Source organism: Musca vetustissima, unplaced genomic scaffold (assembly GCF_032173495.1).
Source record: "Musca vetustissima isolate MV318-11 ecotype Yass unplaced genomic scaffold, APGP_CSIRO_Mvet_v1 utg51637, whole genome shotgun sequence".
In the NCBI taxonomy this organism is placed as follows: Eukaryota; Metazoa; Arthropoda; class Insecta; order Diptera; family Muscidae; genus Musca; species Musca vetustissima.
The window spans coordinates 155-26,951 of NW_026885053.1; the positions used below are offsets into that span (position 1 = coordinate 155).

The following is a 26,797-nucleotide window of genomic DNA, read 5'->3' on the forward strand; positions in this document are numbered from 1 at the left end:
TTTGTAGACAGTGGACTAAACCAAAGGTGACGCTCCGCTCTATTTTTTACTTTGTTTTTAATTTTATTCCTAATTTTTATTGTGCAGAAAAAAATTCCATCAAAATGTTCCCTATTTTCGCCGGAGTTATTTTTTTTACAAATTCGTTTAAAAAATATATCTTTTCCTTTCATTGTATACTTTGTACTGCGCTATATTTTATTGCGATAAAAATGTTTTCTTTCATGATATCCATGGTATAATAATAAGGTAACAGCAAGTGTTGTTGTACAAAAAATGATACAACAACCACATGGAAATTTGTTATTGTAAGTTAATATTTTTTCTGCAATATTAAAAATCGTACTGTTGACATCCATTACGTTTAATACCATAGTAGAGATCATAATCATTTATTTCAGATAGCCCTGAAACATTAAATCGCTGTACTGCAGATGTAATATTGTCCTGTTCAGACGGTATGGCTTTAAAATAACGTGTGTGATCTTGAAAGTAAGGACATAATGTTTGCTTTATTTTAACAATCGAAACAGGCGGCGGGGGAGGTGGAATGGACTGTGATGGTGAATCGGAATCTAATATATCAACACTGTTGCCCAGCGAAGAGCTCAACATGTTGTTTGGTTCATCATATATATTGTCCATGTGAGAATTTAGTATGGAATCGCTTGAGTATAGATGTTTGTTCATATTGTAAATTTCCTTTTCTGGTATTTCATCACTCAACATATAGTTAGCGCTGATCAAAGTGTTTTCATCGCAAACATTAACGTTTCCAATCGTGACTATACTCAAGTTGGTTGTATCGGCGCTACTGTGGTCTTTCAAATGTTCGAATGATGATTGTGAAGAAGTCCAACGTCTTAAACTAGTTACAGGATTCTTTGTCATTGACCGTACCAGCGTTGTTTGCGGCGAGTCTTGAAATTCGGGCGGAGGATCAATGGGAGCCAACGGTCCCTTCTTCAGAGTGTTAAAGTTTTCGGCACTCATTCCACCTTCTGAGCAATTATCCAGCGAATCAAACTGGGACACCTCTCCATCACTTTCAACAATCTACAAAGAGGGAACAACATGTTATAAGCTGTGTTGTGTGATATAAAAAAGCCACCCTCAGTACCTCAATGTCGAACTTGCATAGACCCAGCCGGTAGGAATCACCGCTAGATATAGAACTGTTGGTAGTGAGGGGCACGCCAGAATCATCGCTGAGAGAGGCCGCAGCGTTCAATTCAATGCTGTTAGTACTGGTCAAATCATGGTGATGTGGTGGAAACATTGAAAAACTGTCGCTGCTGCAAATTCCAGCTATAACAGAAACTGTTGCCGATGCGTTATTAGTATTATCTTTACTTTTTACTGTAGAATCCATTATTAGTCGTTCGCATTCACCACTGGTCTATGGGAAAAAAATACCTATTACTCTGCGTTACGATATCTAATTTCTTTTTATTTAATGATTAAACATTACTCATATTACATACAAATACTATAAAAATTAGAAATATATTTGACTATTTATCAACTGTGAAAGTCAGTTTTTTTGCGTTTACCGGTTTACAATTTCAACTAGTTCTTAAGGCGTTTTAAACAACAAATTCTCATTTTTGTAGTTATACATATGTATATATGTTTGCCTTTACATCCAAAAAAAATTAAATAAAACATTTTTCATTCCGGGATACTTGAGTTGCTCGCTCCCGGCCTCCAAAAGAGAATACACTAGTTTTTTTATTCGCTCATCTCGCAAAAGATAGCACCCACTAACACCAACCAACGATCAGAATCAAAAATGTAAACACTCGTGGTCAGGTACATACACGTATGTGTTTATACATAAAATGAATGAACACAATTCGACTTTATTGCCTCAAATCAGAATATACTTGTGGTCTTTTTGAATTTTTTTCTTTTTATTATATTCCCTGATATTTTCGAGACACGTGAACTGTCTGTAAGGGTTAAATTAAAAAGTGCTACACCGACCGACCGACAGCCGACAGGATTCTACAACAAATCACGCCCATTAAGATGATGCTACGCATTGTTATCGTTCGCCAATATATGTATAAGTGTATAACTGTGTGTACATAGGTATATATAGTAAATATATATATGTATTTATATATACGTGGAGTGTACATAGGTATACGGTATTGTACAAGCGTAAATTTTGTGTACATATATAAACTAAAAAGAAAAAAATTGCCGTACTTTTTCGTCGCGGATTCAAAGTAGAATAAAATCTGATGCCGTCATATTTGACTGATGCTTCGAAATTTGTACCAAGTGCCCGTCCATTTCACTCATTAGCGTTTATAATAAACTTAAATATTTTCATGACTCTTAATGTGCGTTAAAATATTTTTTACTATATATCCATAGGTTTCTTGATTTTCACTATTAAATGATAGCAGTAACTGAGTCGGTCGTCAATATCCAATCGATATTTTCGATAATTGAAATAGATAGCAAATTTATCGATTGTGTCCGATGACACCACAGGGAAATAACCTGGAAATGATAACATATTGCGAAGTTTGTAAAAAGTTATTATTTGGGAGAGTACACACTATCAGTTTTGTATGACAGTTAATTTCCCTCTTCCCGTACTGCATGAAACTACTAGATTTTTAGGGGCCCCATACACTATACATCATGCCGTACAGCATTTATCATAGTATGAGTTATTTTTTGAAAGTTTATTTATGTATGTGTGACACACACAATGCATGAAGAAAATCAAAATAGTTTTGATTTTGAAAATGATCCCCTATCTGGTGAATAATATTCATTTTGAAAGTTGTCAGTAAATAATTTTGTGTACAAAAATAATAAAATTGTGACGGAATAAAAAACAACTGAATTTACGACTCAAAATGCAATTTTTGGGACAAAAATCGATTTTTTGGAATAGTGATTGAAGAGTTTACCATACACTAGTCAATCTCACATATACAAAAAGGGGTTCATCGGCATGACGGCATGAATTATAGTGTATGGGGCCCTTTACAATTTTCTTCGATATCGTAAACGAAAGTTCGTTATCGTAGTAAAAAGTAATAGATTCTTGCAGTACAAAGGAAAAGACCCATGACATACTGCAAGAATGTACTGTTTTTTAGTACGATAACAACTTTTTCTTTATGATATCAGAAAAAATAGTAAAAACTAGCAGGTTCTTGCAGTACGGGAATAGACCAATAATTATACACGGCAGTCTCATGTAGTCATATGATTCCATTTTTTCATAAATTAACTTTTGACAACATTCAGCTTTCAAAATTTAAATGAAAACATCGTTCTTTCAAATGTGTTTTTGTTTGGGAACGCAAATTTAGTAAATATGCCAAAATTAGATGGCAATACATCAAATACTGTTTACCATTTTTACTCGGACAAATTTTACGAGAAAAAGTTGTTTGGTTCAATGTTGTACCAGTTTTACGGGTTAAGAAACGGTTTACGAATAAAAAGTTGCAAAACTTTTAAAATTTGTAGATTATTTTTAGGTTGTGGAACGGAACTATATTATACGGAATTCTATACGTGTCACAATAAATAGTCCAGAATACATAGTTTCAATTTGTATACGACTTGTACCATGGCACAATAAATAGGTATTCCATTTAGCGCAGCTGATGTCTCGATTAACTGTCAAAGTGCGTAATTCCTACTTGAATTCGATGTGCAATGTTGCCAGCCATGTGAAATATTATACGGAAGAATTTGACAGATGGTCGAGACAAAACCAAAGTTTGTTGTTGTGATACATCATATTATTACTGCATAATGATTTGTACTGTTGCCAAACATGAGAAATATTAATTGACGTGTTCCTTTATTTTTTCACAAACATATACTCAGGAACTTTTGTTGCGAATGTTAAAATTTTAAGGAAAAAAATTATTTGAAATCACAGCTGATCTTCAAAAAATTATATTTTCCAATAGTATATAAAAATTATTTCTAATTTTAATATTTTATAAAATTTTTTGGCACAAATATGGATAATTCGCATCTTATTATTAATCCATCCACCTCTCGTGAAATATTGCACTTTGATGTATTAAGGGAACCATAACATTTTATGTATGTCGATTGGCATATTTTCAACAAATTAAAAAAATACATTTTTTCTAACGCTACACATTGTTCTGAAGATTCATAGGATTTGTGAACCCCTCAAAACGAGAAGCATGTAATTATTATTTTTGTTGTTTTTGCGTGCAGCAACTATTGAAAATAATTGGTTTGTTCCCGTTTTTAAAATTTATATTCAGGAACAGGACAAATCATGGTATAATAATAGAAGGTAACAGCAAGTGTTGTTGTACAAAAAACGATACAACAACCACATGGAAATTTGTTGTTGTAAGTTCTACTAGTGTCAACTCATTTGACAGAAAAATGTAAACAAACAAACAAACAAATTATCATCAAATTATTTTTATTTTGAAAATGAAATATTTTCGAATCCTCAAAATAAAAATTGAAAAACATGAATGAAAATCTTTCAAAGTTATATTTCTATCGCTTCCACATCTTTCCTATAATTGAGCCATTGCCACATATATGTGTAACACATATGAAAATGCCGGGAATAGCGAGTTATTCCTTGAAGAAAGATTTGCTTCCTGAAACTTTCCCAGCAGGCAGATTGAGTAAATTCAATACGGGAGCATATTTAATAAAGAACAATTTCAAATTGTATGCGTTCCCAATTTTCCTGTTGGGTGATTTTTAAAAACATAATTTGTCAAATTCATATTGACGCTAGTTTTACGTTGGAATCAAATCAGCTGGGATTTGCTGTTACCTTTTATAATTGTACCATAAGGACAAATGATTTTTTCAGTTATAAGGGTCGTACCTAAATTCATACGTATGCGTACGAATTTATTCACCTCAAAAGTTAAATACATGTATTTAATGTCATGTACAGACGAGCGTTGTTCGCTCTCTCATTCGTTGTCCGACCCTTAATTATGAAGTAATTACTTAGTTCCCCATACAAAATTGTCTGAGCGAACACCGACTTTTGTACGTTGTTCAATTCGAATCACTCTCTGAATCACCAAGAGTTTCGTCCCATCTCTAACAATTGAGAGAATTTATCGAAAATAAATTAATTTTGACAGCATGAAAAAATTTTCAAACATTTTCAGTAAAATTGAAAATGATGAATGAAAAGTAACCAAAATTCTAGTTTTTATATATTTGCAGAAGGATGTAAATTTTGTTGTCTACATAATGCAATATGCATTTCTTTCCCCTTGGTTCAAATTAGCGTACAAAACACAAAAGTGGGGAAACCCAAACAAAAATTCTTCAATTTTTTAAATGTGACATTTGAGTTGAGAAAATATTAAAATGTATTGAAAACAACAATATTTTCAATATTTAGAAGGTAACCTTATCAAGGCAGCTGATGGTAACATTATATGTCATAGCAATTTGTTGTTGTTTGTCCCAATTTATATTAGACGAGTTTAATTGCGGCAAGTCTTTGTTTGAAGGAGAGAGGGGCAAGGGGAATAGAACTTGAACAAAATTGCTCGTACCGACAATTTTCTGGCAATTCGTTTTGTGAATTTTGTTTGTAGTATCAGTAATTTAAAATACCAATCCAGAACATTGTCAAAAAAAAAATATTTTTGAAATCGAATTGCCTTGTATAGAGGAATGAAGCTAGTTCAAAAGAGAACGATAAAAGTTGCCGCAAGTAAACTCGCCTAATATAAATCAGGATTTTTTTTTCAAACCCTATTTTAAATGAAAATTGTAAATACTTTTGGATATAAAGAACAAAAAGATAGAAAATAAAAGGCATAGCGGAAGGCCTTGGAATCGAAAAGAAGATTTGGTTCGATGGCCCTTTTTTTCTCCTTTGTATAATATTGGTTTTCAAATTTCATGGAAGGGCATACAAACACTACGGAAAAAATAGTCCAAATCTTGTTATATCTCCATACATACGATTACATTTAAGGCGTACTTTTGATGTATCTTTTAAATTTGATGTATCTTTTAAAATTGTTCAAAAAGTAAACAAATATTTTTCAAAATACTTCATTCTGATTGGTTGAAATTATTTTGCTTCGAGTTTTGTATGTCATGGCGAAATTGGCTCTGTCTGTTAACACGATATTTTGTAACAATTGTTACCTTATGTTACTAAATGTTGTCTTTTTACACAAAAATCCAGTAAAAGAGAGTCAAGTGAGAGAGCAAGTTTGACAGTTGAACAACAACAAAGTTGATGGAGTTTACTGAAAGAATTTTATTCAGTAAGATTTTGCAACTCAGCCATTTTCTGATCAGCTGTTTTCTGACCAAACACAAACATTATTTAAAACCTTTTTTTTATTTTGCAAAGTTCAATTTGAAGTTAATTACAGAAAATGGAAGAAAATTCGTAAGTAATGCAAAGTTTCATTAAATTAGAAACTAATTCCTTATATATTTTTAGGCAAGTTCCAGATAGACAATCATAGCAGTTTGCCAACACAATCCAACACAATCATAGCAGTTTGCATATGTGTTGTTGGCTAAGCCTGTATTATAGTCAGGAGAAAGAGAATTATTTTTTCTATTTAGATCAGGCCCTGAAGGAAATGTGGGGTGTTGTATCGCCTTTGTCTACTATTGTGGCGACATGTCTCCATATTTTCTACAACTTGTCTACATATCATGTAATAAGAAGAAGCATTTGTTATGTTAACAACCAACTGAGCATGGTTATGCTTCTTCTTTTTTTCTTTAATTATAAATATGTTGGCGGCAATAGACAGATATTTTATTAAAAACGCGAGTTTAAAGTTATTAATGGTAATAATTAAATTAATTAATTAATTGGTGAAAAAATTTTTGAGCAAAAGAAATTATAAAAAATTTACAAGTGACATATGTGACCTTTTGCCTATATATACAAACTATTGACTTACTACTGACCGTGTCCACATATGCGACGCTGTGTCTATATCTAAAAACTACTGACTTACTACTGACCAAGTCACTAGTTCATTTCCAATGACAAGCACATGTTAAATGTCAATAGTAAAATGCATTGTGTTGGGTATAGTCGGTCAACAGTATTGGTGACAATGCCAATAGTAAGTCAATACTGATTTACTGTAGACATTTCCTACAGGGGGCTTAGCCAACAACACATATGCAAACTGCTATGATTGTGTTGGACACACGCATAGATCCGTTGGGAGAGTAATTTTCGCTCTCTCAGTACAGATCGTATATGTTAATGCATTACCAAGCATACGACATGTTCGATGTCGAGAATAATGTTGAGTTCGAACACAGAACTGTGATTGTATTGGTACTCTCCCAAACCGCCCGTGAGCGCCTGTTTGGTGAACAGTGCTATAATATCAACCCCTATCTCAAGGTAGATATATAAGGAAGCCGCATCGGCGAAATGGGAACATGATATGCCAAAATTGTTAACAAGGCGAATAATAATAATAGGTGTGTCTGGTTACTTTTCCAGTAACATTTTATTCAGTAAGTTCTAGTTCAGAGAGTAAGCCTTTCATACTCTCTTTTCGATAATACTGAAAAAAGTAAACAGACAACATTTAGTAAGATTTAGCAAATAAACAGCTGATTCAAGAAAACATTTGATTTGCGCCAAAATAAACAACAATCAAAGGACGAACACAATTATTTGTATTGCATTTAATATTAAATATAAAATGAATAATAAAAGAAAAATTGATCTGGTATGTTCCCGGGAACATGCTAGGTAATGCATTAACATATACGATCTGTACTGAGAGAGCAAAAATTACTCTCCCAACGGATCTATGCGTGTGTCCAACACAATCATAGCAGTTTGCATATGTGTTGTTGGCTAAGCCTGTATTATAGTCAGGAGAAAGAGAATTATTTTTTCTATTTAGATCAGGCTTAGCCAACAACACATATGCAAACTGCTATGATTGTGTTGGACACACGCATAGATCCGTTGGGAGAGTAATTTTCGCTCTCTCAGTACAGATCGTATATGTTAATGCATTACCAAGCATACGACATGTTCGATGTCGAGAATAATGTTGAGTTCGAACACAGAACTGTGATTGTATTGGTACTCTCCCAAACCGCCCGTGAGCGCCTGTTTGGTGAACAGTGCTATAATATCAACCCCTATCTCAAGGTAGATATATAAGGAAGCCGCATCGGCGAAATGGGAACATGATATGCCAAAATTGTTAACAAAGCGAATAATATTAATAGGTGTGTCTGGTTACTTTTCCAGTAACATTTAGTCAGTAAGTTCTAGTTCAGAGAGTAAGCCTTTCTTACTCTATTTTCGATAATACTGAAAAAAGTAAACAGACAACATTTAGTAAGATTTAGCAAATAAACAGCTGATTCAAGAAAACATTTGATTTGCGCCAAAATACACAACAATCAAAGGACGAACACAATTATTTGTATTGCATTTAATATTAAATATAAAATGAATAATAAAAGAAAAATTGATCTGGTATGTTCCCGGGAACATTTAAGGTCCCTGCATCAATACATTGCTCTCTATCTGGAACTTGCCTAAAAATATATAAGGAATTAGTTTCTAATTTAATGAAACTTTGCATTACTTACGAATTTTCTTCCATTTTCTGTAATTAACTTCAAATTGAACTTTGCAAAATAAAAAAAAGGTTTTAAATAATTTTTGTGTTTGGTCAGAAAACAGCTGATCAGAAAATGGCTGAGTTGCAAAATCTTACTGAATAAAATTCTTTCAGTAAACTCCATCAACTTTGTTGTTGTTCAACTGTCAAACTTGCTCTCTCACTTGACTCTCTTTTACTGGATTTTTGTGTAAAAAGACAACATTTAGTAACATATGGTAACAATTGTTACAAAATATCGTGTTAACAGACAGAGCTAATTTCCCCATGACATACAAAACTCGAAGCAAATTAAATTCAACCAATCAGAATTAAGTATTTTGAAAAATATTTGTTTACTTTTTGAACAATTTTAAAAGATACATCAAATTTAAAAGATACATCAAAAGTACGCCTTAAATGTAATCGTATGTATGGAGATATAACAAGATTTGGACTATTTTTTCCGTAGTGTTTGTATGCCCTCTCATGAAATTTGAAAAGCAATATTATACAAAGGAGAAAAAAGGGCCATCGTACCAAATCTTCTTTTCGATTCCAAGGCCTTCCGCTATGCCTTGTATTTTCTGTCTTTTTGTTCTTTATATCCAAAAGTATTTACAATTTTCATTTAAAATAGGGTGTGAAAAAAAATTCTGATTTATATTAGTTATCGTTCTCTTTTGAACTTGCTTCATTCCTCTATACAAGGCAATTCGATTTCAAAAATATTTTTTTTTTTTTTTGACAATGTTCTGGATTGGTATTTTAAATTACTGATACTACAAACAAAATTCACAAAACGAATTGCCAGAAAATTGTCGGTACGAGCAATTTTTTTCAAGTTCTATTCCCCTTGCCCCTCTCTCCTTCAAACAAAGACTTGCCGCAATTAAACTCGCCTAATATAAATTGGGACAAACAACAACAAATTGCTATGACATATAATGTTACCATCAGCTGCCTTGATAAGGTTACCTTCTAAATATACCTTGCCCTCTCTCTTTACTTTTAATTCATGTTTTCCATTTTTTTTTTTTGAAAATATTGTTGTTTTCAATACATTTTTATATTTTCTCAACTCAAATGTCACATTTAAAAAATTGAAGAATTTTTGTTTGGGTTTCCCCACTTTTGTTTCTCGTTTTGTACGCTAATTTGAACCAAAGGGAAAGAAATGCATATTGCATTATGTAGACAACAAAATTTACATCCTTCTGCAAATATATAAAAACTAGAATTTTGGTTACTTTTCATTCATTATTTTCAATTTTACTGAAAAAGTTTGAAAATTTTAAAATTTTTTTCATGCTGTCAAAATTAATTTCGATAAATTCTCTCAATTGTTAGAGATGGGACAAAACTCTTGGTGATTCAGAGAGAGATTAGAATTGAACAACGTACAAAAGTCGGCGTTCGCTCAGGCAATTTTGTATGGGGAACTAAGTAATTACTTCATAATTAAGGGTCGGACAACGAATGAGAGAGCGAACAACGCTCGTCTGTACATGGGATTAAATACATGTATTTAACTTCTGAGGTGAATAAATTCGTACGCATACGCATGAATTTAGGTACGACCCTTATAACTGAAAAAAATCATTTGTCCTGTTCCTGAATATACATTTTAAAAACGGGAACAAACCAATTATTTTCAATAGTTTCTGCACGCAAAAACAACAAAAATAATAATTACATGGTGAACAGTGATTTAGATCCATATGTGATTCACGCAAATATGTTACAATTTTGGTGTAAAACAAGAAACAAAATGTTTGAAATAAAAAACTCTGATGACATGAATTAAGAATAGTGCTGTATGAACGGGTTAATTCATGTACGTAATTCTGAGAGCGAACTACGTTGTTCGAATGACCGTCAGAACATGGCATAAATGAATGTTACCAAAATACGCATTGCGCATAAAAGTATAAAGTTGACAAATTTCAACATTGACAATGCGTATTTTGAATTTTTTGTTTTTTGAAAATAGAATTCCAGTCATTGAAAGATTTGTTTTTCTATAAATGAAAACATTTTTCGATCAATTAAAAAAATGTTTTCATCCATTTTTGCTATTTTCAATTGGCACAGATGCACATAAAGTTCTTGCGTATTTGGGTAATACGGACGTCTTACAAACCCTATAAAGGTGAGAAGGTGAGTATTTTTGTACGGAGCGCAATAAATTAGGCACGACCCTAAAACATTGGATATAAAACCGCATTTACATTAGAACTTTTTACCGTGTTAATCTACTTTATGAGGATTTATTTGACATGTATACAATGGAATTGACAATTGAAACCCACTGGGTTACCGGAATCCGGTACAATGTAAACGTACTATAAAAATCTCACATTTCGTTTTATAACAAAAACAAATGAAAAAAAAAGAAAATTCCATCACTAACAGATGTTTATGTTCCATAGACAATTTTATTAAAATATTTCTTTTATTTAAAAATAATAATAATATAGAACAAAATGAAAACATAAATATTTGTAAGTATATAATTTTTACTTCTAAATGTATCCATATGTAACTATGCATACATGCAAGTGCACGAATTTAGACAACAGCATGCACTTAAACTAGATTCTCTAACTGTTAATATTTATTGTGTTTTGCTTAATGCATTCTCCAAGAAATGCGTGCGCATGTGTGTGTGCACTATATTCACTTTTAATCCATGGAAGACAATATTCAGTTCACTACAAATTGCCACTTATTAATTAGAAAACTTACGAAAACGTAGAATATAATACACATATTAAATAACATCTAACATACTTAAGGTTCGTTGATAGATTCCATAACAAATCCAGAAGTGTACATCACACTTCTTTATTCATCACCAATCAAGTCTTTATATCTATATTATTACAAATATGAATATATGTAATTATTGTGGTTGCGATTATTATCGAGAAGAAGGAAAAAACAAAATGCTCTGATTATATCTGTGTAAAGTTATTGAAAATAAATAATTTCATTGCTGTTCACTAGAATTTTTTTCCATCATAGTAATACCGACGTACACCGTTTAAAGCACGAAACAGTCACAGTGGACATATTCCAATGCACCTGTCACTGCAATCATGGATATTACGGATGATGATTCGGTCAACAGGTTTGTTAGATATGTGTATTGAATGAATGTATTATCATTTGTGATTTATTGAAGTTATCCGTCGTCCTTAGTAGTTGTATGGACCATATTGCGACCCATGGTAATACGGACCAGCGGCAAACATTTGAGGCTGAGGATAGTTGGCGTAGGGTGGATAAGGAGGTTGTTTTTGTGAATATACTGCAAAAGAAAAAATAAATTAATATGGTTCAAAAACATATACATAATTATATATCACTTATTTGTATACATACACGCAAAACATGTGTTATATACTATATTGTATTTTTTTAATTGCTATTCAGAAATTATCATATTGATTGCTAATTTGAAAGAGGTGCAATAAATCACATACATGATACATTTTATACATGAAAAAATATATAAGTCTTATCAATGCATGTTTATTTGTTTAAAAAAATATGAAGCTTGGTCAACTGGAAACGTGTTATTTGTACAGGAATTAAAGTCCAACCGTTCCCAATCCGTAGGTTTGCCATTGTTGTATGGAGTTTAACTAGTGGGACCTTGGACCGATGCATAAACTAATACATACTATAAATTTGAGTAGTTTTGTGATCCAAGATACACTTGGAGAGAGGATATCTTGAAGAGCACATTTTTATAAATTGATAAGTAATGTTTCGGATTTTAACTTTAAAAGCTTAAAGTAAAAAACGTGCACCCATTTCTGCAATTAAAATAGGAATGGTTTGTGCCGTAGTTTGTGTAAGGGATCCGGTTTCATTTTCTGTATTTCAATTCAAGGTTTTATTGGAATAGGCAAATACCTATAGAATACCTTCGCTTTCGTATAATTTATAATTAATTACCTGGCATAAGATATTGCAAATTTAATTGTTCTTCTTTCTCCCGTTCACTTCTTAGACAAACAGCAGCTCCCGATAGCAATATGGCAGCCAGAAGACAAGAACCTACACCGGCCCATGCAACAATATATGACCAATCATATGTAATTTTGGTATTGTCTCTTAGTACCTGTGGGGATGAAGACAGAATGAAAATGTCGAAGTACATTAAGGCATAAATGAAGTACTTACGGTAGTCCATTGCTGATAGTAGTCTTCTCCGACAACTTTCTCTTTTTCAAAGAACTCAACAGTATGCCAGAGACCCATAGCACCGGCGGCAAGCAGGCACGTTGCAAGCAGTAAAATTGAAGTAGCTGTAATAGCACCCGACGATCTTTTCCAGCATCCGGACAAACCAGTCCAGAAAGCGCAGAAGGTTGTGATGAAGCTGTAAGTGAATAAGTAACAAATTAATTAGATATTTCGGCAGTCTATTCAATACGTTTTATATTTTATTAATCAAGAGGCTCTTAGTAAGGTATATCTCATAGTAACAGCCTGTAGCTGCGAAAGATGATTACAATTGTAGTTCTATATTAGGTCAAGCCTTGTAAGATAAAAAAGTGGATTATGGATGGATGTGTGTATGAATGATTTTAAAACGAAATATTTTTTGAGATGGTCGTAAAAATGTTTATATGTTATTATGTTTTTCACCGAAGATGGTTAAATGTAACAATTAGAAGATTTTTGTAAAAATTTTTATGAAATTTTTAGTATTTCTGTTCTAAAACCTGTCAAATCATAACAATAGTTAGTCAGAGCAAATCTTAATAAAAGGACGCCGTCTTTTTCTGGCTCTGTCTACAATAAAAATGATTCAATTTTTAATTTTAAATTAACTTTACCTTAATATGAACATTGCTATGCATGAACGAGCCAAATGTAGCCTTGATGTAACATCTTCGCTTGATATCTTATCCTCCTCCATTTGTGGGAAATAGTCTATATTCGAGCAATGCGTCTCTATTGGTGATAGATATGTTGGAACTGTAATATAGCGCAACTGATTAATAATGGCCTGTTCACAGTTTTTTTTCTTAAAGATTTTACCTGCACTTGTCGGTGGCTTCTCTTTGGGATAGCATATTCTGAAAAGGCCTCGGGTTCTTGTATAATAGAAATATTTGTTATTTAAATTACTTAACAGAGTTTCGGAATCGGAATGTTTAGCTGCAAATGCCTGCAAATAATAAACAAATACAATTAAAAAATATATCATAATTGTGTTATAAAAATAATGTCTTATAACTATTGTTTTTTATTTATCGAGTTTCGACTGATTTCATATTTACTATGTCACTTTGAAGCTTTTGTTTTCGTCAAAGCTGATTATGTGGAACACACAAATGTTTGAGTTATGACAAATATAAAAAAGTATGTTATTTAAGTTTGTCTCTTCATCATCATCTTCATTGGAAGTAACCTCAATATTTAATTTTGTCAGAGTCATTGATGGGATCCACATCTAGCAAAGCATTAAATTTTAGAGCATATCATGACAGAATAAGGTTCAACACGAAAAATAACTATAGTGCAAATAATTGTTTGTTGCATTCCATTTTACAATAATATAAGGTAATAGCAAGTGTTGTTGTACAAAAAACTAAACAACAGCCACTTGAAAATTTTTTGTGTAATACTAGTATCGATGATTGATGAAAATTGTTTGAAAAAATAACTTAAGTTTTACAAAAATGTACTCAATGTTGAATAGAAAATTGTCAGAGCTAGGATTAACTGATAATGAAATATAAAGAGAATTATTTTTAATTCATATTTTTTCAGAACGTTCATTGTGCCATGATTATACCCATGATGCAAAAACATTTGTTTTTGTCTCCACAATCTGTCAAATGTTTCCATATAATATTTGAAAAAGTTGGCAGCATTGCACATCGAATTCAAGTAGAAATTACGCACTTTGACAGTTAATTAAGACATCAGCTGCTCTAAATAGACTACCTATTCATTGTGCCATGATTATACCATGGCACAATAAATAGGTAGACCTTTTAGCACAGCTGATGACTTGATTAACTGTCAAACTGCGTAATAACAATTTGGCAACCCTGTCGTGAATGTTCACTAATTTTGTGGTCTTTGTTTGTGTGGTAACAGTGCATAAATGTGTTTTGAAATAATTTGTGTGAATTTTGCTCTAATTGGAATTGTGAAATTTTAAATATTTTTGCTATTATTAAATAATATTTTTAATTCTAATTGGCATAAACATTAGCTTATATAGTTGTTGTAACATATTTTTTATTTTGTTGCGTATAACAAGATAATTTGTATAGTAAATCACAGCTTCGAAATAAAATATAATATTAATTATTTGAAGCTTTTTTAAAATTTAACACGATATTTAAATATAATTTAATGTGCTGTGAAAATTTAAATCCTTCTCCTCAAATGGTAAACATATATGGATTAACTTATGTTTTGGTTTTTTATTTTAATATGTATCTTTTTTTTAATATGAATACTTTGAAAAACGTAAAACTTATTATAAAAATAAAAAATGTTAAATTGAGATTTGTCAAAATGTGGAGTCATTCGATGTGTGCACTAAGAGCGGCTCAATTGGCAGTCATTTAAATAATCCCAAAATGTGTTTTAATGACTTGTATATCAAATCAAATGACTTGTATATATTCAATATTAGCGTAATTCTACATCAGCTTGTTTGTGCCTGATGTGATGCAACTTTACCTATCTACGTGCATTAAATTGTGTATTTAACCTAATTTTCTAAAATTGCAAACTTCAATAAAGTTGCCATTTTCGGAAAGACATTTGAAATAGTTTGACCATATTAAATTAAAAGTGAAAATTAGAAAATGACAACTACATATTTGTTGTAAGTGCTGCAATGAAATTATTCCCCGTACCGCATACCACACGAAAACGCTGCGCACGCGCGTCTATATTGCGTATGAGTTCGCATGGCTATGCAGCAATGTTCAACAGGAAACATATGTACAAACCCACATACGTATAAAAGCCCATATGTGTACAGTGCCTATTACATTTATATTCCAGTAATGAATCTGCCGACTGCACTCTAGCACTCACACACATTTAACATAAAATTGTGTAAATAAACTCATGACTACTAGACCTTTAAAAAATTACTTTGACCGTTCCACGACTATTTATATAATGTTAGAGCATTGCAATAAGCTTCATTAGCACCAACGACCAAATGAAAGACCGCTACTAATTGGCTTGACCATTTTACCAAGATTGGCGATATTAGATATCCCACACATTGTCTCAGAATTTATATAAGCCCTTAGGGCCTCAAATTGTGGTAACAAGTGTATTGTTTAAGAAGATTATGTTGACGTTACTAAATTATTGATTGAAGTTTTACCCGCAGATATGTTGTAATCGAAATATGTTATTCCGGAAATTATTTTCACCGAAATTAGTGGCAATAGTTTTGATTGTATTTTCATTGATTGTGAATTTTGTACCCAAATGTGAGCCCGGGCCGTCGGGGTGTTTCAAATTTGTCACACACACACACACACACATTTACACAATTATAAGAGAGAATAATCCCAGTCGTTCAATAGACATATATATTAATTCTCTGTTATATATAGCTAGTTACTAAGCAATCTAGTTACCATGTTCACAAAATTGGCATACAAAATACAGGTTGGATCAATTTGTCAATTGAAAAAGTTGTCTATGGATATCATCAGTAGGTACTGGGGTAATGTAAAGGGTAATGACTCAACTATTTTATAGATTACCGATGGGTATAATGATCAATATTGCACTCTTCGAAATAAATTATATATAGGGTAAACCAAAATACATAATGCAATTAATCAAAATCTTTTTTTTTACATATGGGCATTTCCGGCAAAAGGTAAACCAAAGTCTAAGAATTTATTTTTTCAATTGTGCACAGAAACCTGAAGTAACGGCAAAAAATATAATGAAAGACCACATTTGTCATTTTTTCTTCTTGTTCTTCCCACAAATACTAATTTAATGGCTATAAATGCAGAAATAAAAACTGCAAAATCAAAAATGTCGCGTGAGTTACGTCGCTTGCGTGACCTTAGCAAAAAGGATATATCAAATTTAATAATTTTGAAAGTGCAATAATAATGCTAGATATAATTTATTCATGTATAGAATATTTGACCTTAGAATATTTGAAGTTCAAAATGTTCACACAGTTTGCAGAGTTTTCCCATTATTAGCAATGATGTCTAAAGTAATGTACATTTGAAGTCGCGTGAGTGACCCCTCTTTTGTGGATTTTATTTCAAAAGATAAAAACCTGAGGCCTCAATTTTTTACCACTAATAGTACTCCTAAAGTGCTACAAAAAAAGTATTAGGGGTCAATTGTAATAAATATAATTGTGTTTGATTTATTTAACATTTAAAGTTTGATTTTGCATCTGAATGTCGTGTAAGTGAATCCGGAAGTGCTCATATATTTTTTGTAACATGTTTTTATATAAATTGCTATTTTTTAAATTGGTAAAATATTTTTACTAGTCCAATATCCCTCCCTTTTACACTCAATCCGCTTTATAATTGAAATTGAAATTTATATTTAATTGTGAATATATATAATATATAACTTAATGATTAGGTTCAACAATATATTGTCCGTTCCAGTACTTTTTTAATAGTAAACCTAGTAAAAGGGAAACATTTCAAAATTGCTCTCAGAGTACAAAATAATTTGAAAAGTTCGGGAACGCAAATCTAGTAAATATGCCAAAATTAAATGGCAATACTTCAAAATCGACATAACAGCCAATCAGAAGTAGGCATTCCTGTTTACCATTTTTACTCGGCCAAATTTCTCAAGTAAAAAGTTTTCAAAGAGAACGCCATTTTGTTTTGTGCTCTCTTAAATTTGATTCAATGTTTTACCAGTTTTGTGGGTTGAGGAACGGTTTTCGAGTAAAAAGTTACAAAACATATAAAATGAGTAAATTCTTTTAGGTTCTGGAACGGAACTATAATTTCGAATAGCTTTCATACAAAAATATGTAATTTTGTATACATATGTAACTTTTATAACCCAAGTAGCTGACTATAATATACTACATAGTCAAATGTACTACAATTTTTTTACCATGGAAATGACTGTATACTGGTAACGCAGGTAGTGCCATACCCATTTTAATTTCATTAGACTAATGATGTGCCAATTTATGGTAGATTAGATTTGCTAAATTCTCTCCATAGCGTATACGTCATCTTAATCATATTCAAAAAATAAGTGGATTATATTTTGATTGATGGACATTACATTCATTTTTCGCGTTTTTGGTAAAATTTTAAAAATGTGTCAAATGAACCGAATGACCTGTTGCATTTGTTTTCATTAATTCTGACATTATTGCCCATGAGGTAGAGGTGTATTTTCACCTTTTTAACAAATTGTCTGTTCCAGTACTGCAAGATTCTACTAGTTTTTACTACGATAACGAATTTTTCCTTTATTATATCGAAGAAAATAGTAAAATCGAGTACATTCTTGCAGTACGGGAATAGACCAAAAAGCTACCCTACCTTGTATTGATTGATTTAACCTTTGAACAAAGTCTACATTATTAGTACTTTTATATTTAACCGGATTTCTTTAACCCAGTGGATTTCAATTGTCAATTACTTTGCATATATGTATGTCAAATATATCCTCATAAAGTAGGTTAAGCCGGTAAAAAGTTCTAATGTATATGCCGTTTAATACATTAACCGCATTCCCTTTTTCGGTTGGTAGTATTTTATTTTGTATTTAAAATCTACATATGCATGGCATGCTATGCTACAAATGTAATAATTAATTTTTTTTTATGAATAAATGTTTGTTTTTTAATGTCAATTTTCAAATCCCATTTTATTATAAATAGTGATTCTAAAGCTAACGTGTAAAAAACTGCCTTCAAAGTTTGTTCAATGTAAAATGGCATATACATTAGAACTTTTTAATTAAATTTTGTAATTTCTTTCCAAAATGAAATGTTTGTTTCATCCATACTGCAGTAACATCTTTCAACTTCCGTAGGGAAGATATTTATCATTTGTGGGATGAATCAATATTTAAAATACAATGTAAAAAACGTGTTAAATTCAGTCTAACGTAACAAGCCGCAACTAGTTGACATATAATAGGGTATTATAGGTAGTTTTATACATTATGAGGCCATTTTTTTAATATTTAAAATTTGTAAAATTTACTACTCTACAAAGAATAAATAAATATGGAAAAAGTGCTGCGCCTAAATGTCGTATTTTACGATTTTGGAATATTATGGCGCGTTTTATTAAAATTGGTTTAATGTAAGCGTAGCCTTAGGACGATGCATCCCCAAACTATCCCTTTAACCGATGTAGTCGACGTGGTTCTAGGATATCCGCGTGTATACAAATAGTAGTGAAAGTACATATATACATATTACTTTAATTTATAATAGAACGCCAAGTTATGCGGAGTTTCTTAAGCATTCCGTTAGAAAAGAATTTAAACTATGTACGAAAATAATGTTGACCAACATCGTAAATACAAACAAAGAAACACGTTTATGTGTGTGTGTGTGTGCAAAGATGTTTTTCTGCATAAATAGACGAAATGCCAATTGAAGCTTAACCCAACGCTATATCTTTGAATGGCGACTTAAACATCTGTACTCAAAACCTGTTCTTTCATGGTTAAAGCAATGGCGAGCCAACGCCAACCAACAACCAGATGAAATAATCAACACTTTTGCCTTGTGACAGTGATTCTGAAATCGTCTACTCTCTAACGGCTTCATACTTGAACAATGAGCAACTTTAGTCTCTCAACACACGAATGAATAAAATTCTAAATACCTACGAATAATTGATGTTGTTGTATTTCCATTAGGGTGCCTCAGTCAAAATCTGTACACATGTACACGTAATAGTTGAAAATATGCGAAGACAAAATTAATAAGTAAAGAAATTTGCGAGCTTATAGTTTAAACCATGGTACAATTATTGATGGTAGGCCATAGCAACTTGTAATTTTCAATTTTTATGCCAAAGTCATATACAAAATATGCGAATGTATATGTGATGTTTTGAAAAATATATTCTAAAATCCATTTGTTTAAAAATGAAGTTTACATCATTGGTAACATGGCATAACTATACAAGGTAGTCTCATTTGGGAAATTGATAATGGCAACCCTTTTTAATATGGAATTCATATATCAATTTCAAATAAAATGAAAAATAAATTCCATATTCCATGGCGATTGTCAAATTTTCAACAATTTTCTTCTTATTTTCAAATTGCAAAGAAATATTTTTGGTGCAAATTAATAAATTTATATGTATACTAAAAACATCAGCTGATCGACATTTAGATTAGATTTGATAAAAGGTATGTGTAAACAATTAGGATGTATTTCTGGATTTCGTTAATCGAGTCGATTTTAAATCGTATAGGGTAAGTGCACCAATAGTCGGCACTTTAAGAATTTTCGCTTTTTAAACGTTTCACCATTCCAAGTGCATCTTTTCCACGATATTGTATTTAGGTTCGTCTGTTTCGAAATTTTGTTTACTCCCCGATGGAATACAAATTTCTTTAATTAATTTGTATTGAAGTAGATTAAATTAATAATTATGTAAAATAGTGCCTTTGTACCAATAGTCGGCACTTTATATATTTAATCGATTTTTAAATCAGTGTTGTATTGAAAAAGTTATATAAAAGAATATTATTTATTAAAATAATACAATTATAAAACATGGTGCCGATTTTCGGAACTTGTTATCCAATTCTCGGCATGTCTAAATAAGGCATTTCAGAGATTAAAAAATTTAAGATTCTACAATGTCTTCCATTATGTAAAATCGCTCTAACCGTTTTTTTTTATAAATTAATCGTAATTTAGAGCACTTATTTAACATTTTTTTCAATTTGGAGCCAACATGATCGAAAAGTTGCTTATTATTCACCCATATGCCGACTATTGGAACAACTTAAAAAATTTTGTTCCTAAGGACGACATCGATAAAGATATCATAATTACAAATATTTTTAATAATTTTAAATTCTAAAGTGTTCTCCTGTATGTTCTTTACAATTACGAAAAATTAGTTTGGCCGAGTTTGAATAGAGGGATGTCAATTTATGATTTATTGTTGATTTTGAAAGACTTATGTAAATTCCTATATTGTTGCAGTTTAATATTGGTATATGCCAAAGATTTTTTAAAACATCTTTGAAAGCAAAATGTGAATTTTTTGAATATTTTTGAAAACTTCTAAAATATTAAAAAGTATGTGTTGCCAGTTCCCATACTACAATAATCTACTATTTTTTACTATTTTCATCGATATAATAAAGGAAAAAATGTTATCGTAGTAAAATGCAGTTCATTCTTGCAGGTTCTCGAACAGACCATTGTTTTTTAGTCTTCAATATAGTTTTGTATGTGTTCCAGTGACCAAAAGACAGAAAATGGATGCCAGATATTTGAATACTGTACTGTGTTTTGAAAGATTTTTCTATAGGCATGTTCAGTTTGCCTGACATACATATTATCATATCTTGTGACAGACATTAAGATAAGCTCAATATTATTTGCAAATAAAATTTGCAGGTTAGAAAATATGTTAAAACGATTTAATTCGTCGAGAAATTCGAACGACCTCTGAACACATGCATCCAAACGTTTGGCGAACTTTCACTTTCATGGCCCCCTTAGTACATTGGGTGTGGATTTTCAGTTTATTACAAATATGTGAGTATGAAATATTTTTGGATAAAAATTTCACAATACACTCTGTGAGGAATGGTTGTGCATAAATATTATCTATGGCGTCAATATGCGAATTTATTTGCTGCCACCATGTGGCAAAGGATCTAGTATGATATATTCTTTTATACCAAAGCTAATAAATGAACGTTTTTTGGGATGTGGACGTCTGCTGTTTTGTTAAATATAAAACTATGTATTTATCAATGACGAACATTCTTTATGGTCATCAATAGATTTAAAGATATATGTATTGGGCTTTATATTAGATCCATAGCCGAAATATTGGTGCACCGTATTTTCCAGCCACGCACATACATACATGTGTAGCTAGTTGGGAAGCAATGGTTCAACAACAAAGAGAATTGTGAAGAGAACTTAAAGTGTTTGGAATCGGTTCTTCTCTTGTGTTATTGTTAGTTGGTTGGTTGGTTGGATGGTTGATTTGTTAGTGTTGTAGATTTGGGATTTTAGTTTCTTTGTGTACAAGTCGCATTCCATCGGATCTCACACGTACTCACAAGCACGACACACATCCATATTGGGTTGAAAAATATGTGTATGTGTGTGTGAGTCCCTATATGCACATAAAATGAATATTTTATAATTATTAAATTAATTTAAACATTAACACTAGCGTTGTTGTAGAAAGTTTTTTTTTCTTTTTTGTTTAATTTTCTTGTTGACTCTTTGAATTTCTTTCCAAATCATGGACTTCAAGATGTCGGTAGGATTGCACTATTCTCATTCGATGTTAATGGATACACACCTGTATGTTGTTTCTTTTCACCTCATAATGTAACCAGTTATCTGTAGAAAATGCAATAACCAATAAAGCGATTGCTATTATTGAGGCGATTGTGGCTATAGAAAGCGTAACAGCGGAGCAGGGCATTTTTCTGTTTTTCTCGCTACGTTTTCGATATTTTTCTTAATATTTAAAATTTTGTTGCCCGTAGAATCTCTTGTATATTTTCTTCACTTAGTCAGCTATTTTTATCTGAATTTCATATTTCACGAACAAAAATGAAATTCGAATTTTTAACAATCGTGTTTTGTTGAAACCAGTTTGATTTCTTTTTATGTACGTTTTCACAATCTACAATACAAAAATATTACGACTCGGTTTTTGTTTCAACTCCTATGGCGATAGTTTTACTACTAATCGACAACCAGCCAGGTAAGTAGCGACCAAGACCGAGATCTTGGTAAGCTGTATTTTTAAGTTAAGATCGAGAGCGAGAGAAAGAGACCGACAAATCTCAGGCGTATCTTTAAAACACAAACAAATTTTGGAGAGAATAAAACGCTATACACGATTAGCGTCGTTTTTGTTGCATACTTCTACCTGTTGGCGCAAAATCCTCAACCTTCCGATGAAATTTAACGTTGCTACGTACCTGAATATTGAACGGGAAAATAAAAGTACATATTTTAAATATTTAGTAGCAACAACTGAGAAAATTAGCTGGCATGCACAATAATTTATTTATTATGCGGGAACATTTATTGCTCTCAAAGATGTTTCGAAGAATTGGTAAATCTGGACTCTATTTTTTCATGAAATGTAAATTATATGAAAAGAAAATGCATGAAATAAATTTTGTAAAAAGTTTACAAATAGTTTATTCCAGCAGATTCTTCAACCAAGCTTAATTTAAATCTTAAACTACATGTTCAGGAAACCACAAGAATGGTATCAAAAATGTTTTTTAGTTTCTTCTTTAGAATTTTGGAAAGTTTACCACTTTTTGAGAACGGTTACTGATAAAAAAATATTATTATGCATTTTTTAATTCATATAGCAATAGCAACTACAAATAAATACATCCTTTTAGAGATGTTACCAAAATTTGCCTGTGTTTTTGAAGAGTCAGGAATAATGCAAAACAAAACTTTAATATTTCACAACAAGATACAAATCATGATTTTTTCATGTTCAAATGGTCTTTTTTCTAATTCATCCTTATGTTTAAAGATTTTATTAAGGAAACACTTTATTCTTATAAAGTTTTTAAGCACAATTGTCAATTTATTTTTGGTATCGATTTTTTTGAAAATAGAACTCCAGTCATTGACAACATTTGTTTTTTTTACATATATAAATGCATGGTACAATTATAAAAGGTAACAGCAAATCCCAGCTGATTTGATTCCAACGTAATACTAGTGTCAATATGAATTTGACAAGTTATGTTTTTAAAAATCACCCAACAGGAAAATTGGGAACGGATACAATTTGAAATTGTTCTTTATTAAATGTGCTCCCGTATTCAATTTACTCAATCTGCCTGCTGGGAAAGTTTGAGGAAGCAAATCTTTCTTCAAGGAATAACTCGCTATTCCCAGCATTTTCATATGTGTTACACATATATATGGCAATGGCTCAATTATAGGAAAGATGTGGAAGCGATAGAAATATAAATTTGATAGCTTTTCATTCATGTTTTTCAATTTTTATTTTGAGGATTCGAAAATATTTCATTTTCAAAATAAAAATAATTTGATGATAATTTGTTTGTTTGTTTACATTTTTATGTCAAATGAGTTGACACTAGTATAACTTACTACAACAAAATTTACATGTGATTGTTGTATCGTTTTTTGTACAACAACACTTGCTGTTACCTTCTATTATTATACCATGATATAAATGTATAAATTTTTCGGTTAAGTCTGCTTTTCCACAGGTAAATTTTTATTTGGCAAATACTGAGTTTTTAGGCGAGAGGGGTGCGAGGAAGAAAAACAAAAATTTGCCTGTTCAGAATTTGCCGTACACGCAAATTCTGCTTTGCTCTGTTCGTTGAAAACAATTTTGTTGACATTTCCTTTTGAACCTATTCGCTTTACTGACACACAGCCGGCTTTTGTTTACAAACCTGTTGCTTTAATTTGTGCAAGTGAAATTTAATTTTTAATTTTTGCAATTTATATAATAAACTATATAAAAAATATTAAAAAAAAACCTTTAAAATGCAAACACTTTTGACTTTTATTTTCTTTATTTTGTATTTTGATTCGCAAATTTGGCAAAGAAAAATTTGCTAATGGAAAAGCAAGCGAAAATTTCAAAAGAGAAATCAAAAAATTTGCGAAATAAAAATCTGCCTGTGGAAAAGCAGACTAAGCAACAAAATGTTTTCATCATCTGTTTCAATGACACACTAGTAAATAAGGTCCTTGCGTATTTTGATAATACGGACGTTCAACTAACCCTATATAGGTGAGAAGGTGGGAATTTTAGTACACAACGCACGAAATTTAAATACGGGCCTGATATTCGACACAATAAATAAATTCACCATTTTGTTTTAAAATGTATATAAGAATAAAGTGCTGTCATAGTAAAACATCATATGCGCTCAAATGAAGACTCCGGCCACAGTATTCGAGTATTTATTTAATCGATTTAAAATTGTATATATTAAACGGCATATACATTAGAACTTTTTAACGGAAAAATCTACTTTATGAGGATTTATTTGACATATATGCAAAGGAATTGACAATTGAAACCCACTGGGTTAACGAAATCCGGTTAAATGTAAACGTACTATAAATAGGTTCGTTCCCGTATTTTTTGATAGTAAAGGTAGTAAAAGAGAGAACTATCAAAAATTACTCTCACATACAAGATTTGCGCAAAAAGTAAAGGAACGGAAAATAGTTAAAACATGAAGAAACGTCCAAATCAAAAATTTCATCAGTTAAGGACAAAAAAAAAAAAAAGACTACAGAAACCTAATGCTCACAAAGAAACAAAAAGTTAAACGGCGTCCATTGTGTGATTTTGATAATATTAATAGTTATTTTTTATTTGCATAATTTATAGGAAAACATTATCGAATATTTGGAAGTGGAGTTTCCGACGACTCCAAGCCCGGAAAGGCTTACATGGCTGGACGCTCCCATAATGTTAATGCTATTGAAATTGGTAGATATTTTGATTGCATTGTTTTAGCGCACTAGAACAACAAGATATTGAAGAAGTCAAGTTTAGGGGCTCCACTCGGATCATTTTAAAATGATTACCGTTAGTAGCCCTCCGTGGAGCTGATTACTGTGATATCCCGAGATATTGGCCTTGAAATTTCGGAACATATGCATGTTCCCAACCCAAGTCTTCATTCTGTAGTATCTTCATCTGAATCTTCTGCCAGCCATTCATCTTCACTATCCTCCAAAAGAGAATAAAAAATCTGTTTGCCCATTTTTAAATTTCTTATTTGGTTTTATTTTCAAGCAAATGTGTGTGCGTGTGTCCCTTTTGTTGAAGCGCTAACTTTCATATGCTTTATTTCGGACTGTATATCTCTGGCAATCAAATGTCAAATTCACAATTTACTACATTTACTATTTCGTGCTAGGCCAAATTGGGCTTTGCAGAAAATAGGAGAAGAGAACGCCATTTTGGTTTTAACTCTCTTAAATTTAACTTCAATTTTTCCTACTTTTCGGCGTAAGGGAACGCTTTTCTAGCAAAAATTCCAAAACTAGTACAATATAGTACTATATTGCAGGTTTGGGAACACAGCTAATGTATTTTTAGAGACATAACCATGGTACAATTATAAAAGGTAACAGCAAATCCCAGCTGATTTGATTCTAACAGCTAATGTATTTTTAGAGACATAACCATGGTACAATTATAAAAGGTAACAGCAAATCCCAGCTGATTTGATTCTAACGTTATACTAGTGTCAATATGAAATTGACAAATTATGTTTTTAAAAATACAATTTGAATACAATTTGAAATTGTTCTTCATTAAATGTGCTCCCGTATTCAATTTACTCAATCTGCCTGCTGGGAAAGCTTGAGGAAGCAAATCTTTCTTCAAGGAATAACTCGCTATTCCCAGCATTTTCATATGTGTTACACATATATATGGCAATGGCTCAATTATAGGAAAGATGTGGAAGCGATAGAAATATAAATTTGATAGATTTTCATTCATGTTTTTCAATTTTTATTTGGAGGATTCGAAAATATTTCATTTTCAAAATAAAAATAATTTGATGATAATTTGTTTGTTTACATTTTTCTGTCAAATGAGTTGACACTAGTAGAACTTACAACAACAAATTTACATGTGGTTGTTGTATCGTTTTTTGTACAACAACACTTGCTGTTACCTTCTATTATTATACCATGAGACATAACCTTGCTGTGATACCTACAGTATAGTTCCGTTCCAGAACCTAAAAGAATCTACTAACTTTACAAGTTTTGCAACTTTTTATTCAAAAACCGTTCCTGAACCCACAAAACTGGTAAAACATTGAATAAAATTTAAGAGAGCACAAAACAAAATGGCGTTCTCTTTGTAAACTTTTTACTTGAGAAATTTGGCCGAGTAAAAATGGTAAACAGGAAT

General features: G+C 31.4%; 2 protein-coding genes across 2 annotated transcripts; both read right to left on the bottom strand.

Annotated features, from left to right (window-relative positions):
* Window positions 1-333: 333 nt before the first annotated feature.
* Window positions 334-1,326, bottom strand: LOC133332133 (uncharacterized). The gene is made up of 2 exons (XM_061540511.1): window positions 1,121-1,326; window positions 334-1,056 (listed from the first exon to the last, which is right to left on the bottom strand). The coding sequence occupies exons 1-2, from the start codon at window positions 1,277-1,279 to the stop codon at window positions 334-336; spliced, it is 882 nt and encodes a 293-aa protein (XP_061396495.1). The 5' UTR covers window positions 1,280-1,326.
* A 10,507-nt stretch (window positions 1,327-11,833) lies between these two features.
* On the bottom strand, window positions 11,834-22,318 carry LOC133332134 (uncharacterized). The gene is made up of 6 exons (XM_061540513.1): window positions 22,187-22,318; window positions 13,692-13,821; window positions 13,487-13,628; window positions 12,828-13,026; window positions 12,600-12,765; window positions 11,834-11,946 (listed from the first exon to the last, which is right to left on the bottom strand). The coding sequence occupies exons 1-6, from the start codon at window positions 22,310-22,312 to the stop codon at window positions 11,834-11,836; spliced, it is 876 nt and encodes a 291-aa protein (XP_061396497.1). The 5' UTR covers window positions 22,313-22,318.
* Between the last annotated feature and the right edge of the window lie 4,479 nt (window positions 22,319-26,797).

Coding starts and splice junctions, on each gene's coding strand:
- LOC133332133 (XM_061540511.1), bottom strand. CDS start 1,279: ATGTTTCCACCACATCACCATGATTTGACCAGTACTAACAGCATTGAA. Junction 1,057..1,120: donor TATGCAAGTTCGACATTGAG/GTACTGAGGGTG, acceptor CCCTCTTTGTAG/ATTGTTGAAAGTGATGGAGA.
- LOC133332134 (XM_061540513.1), bottom strand. CDS start 22,312: ATGCCCTGCTCCGCTGTTACGCTTTCTATAGCCACAATCGCCTCAATA. Junction 12,766..12,827: donor ACTATCAGCAATGGACTACC/GTAAGTACTTCA, acceptor TCATCCCCACAG/GTACTAAGAGACAATACCAA. Junction 11,947..12,599: donor TTTGCAATATCTTATGCCAG/GTAATTAATTAT, acceptor TTTCTTTTGCAG/TATATTCACAAAAACAACCT.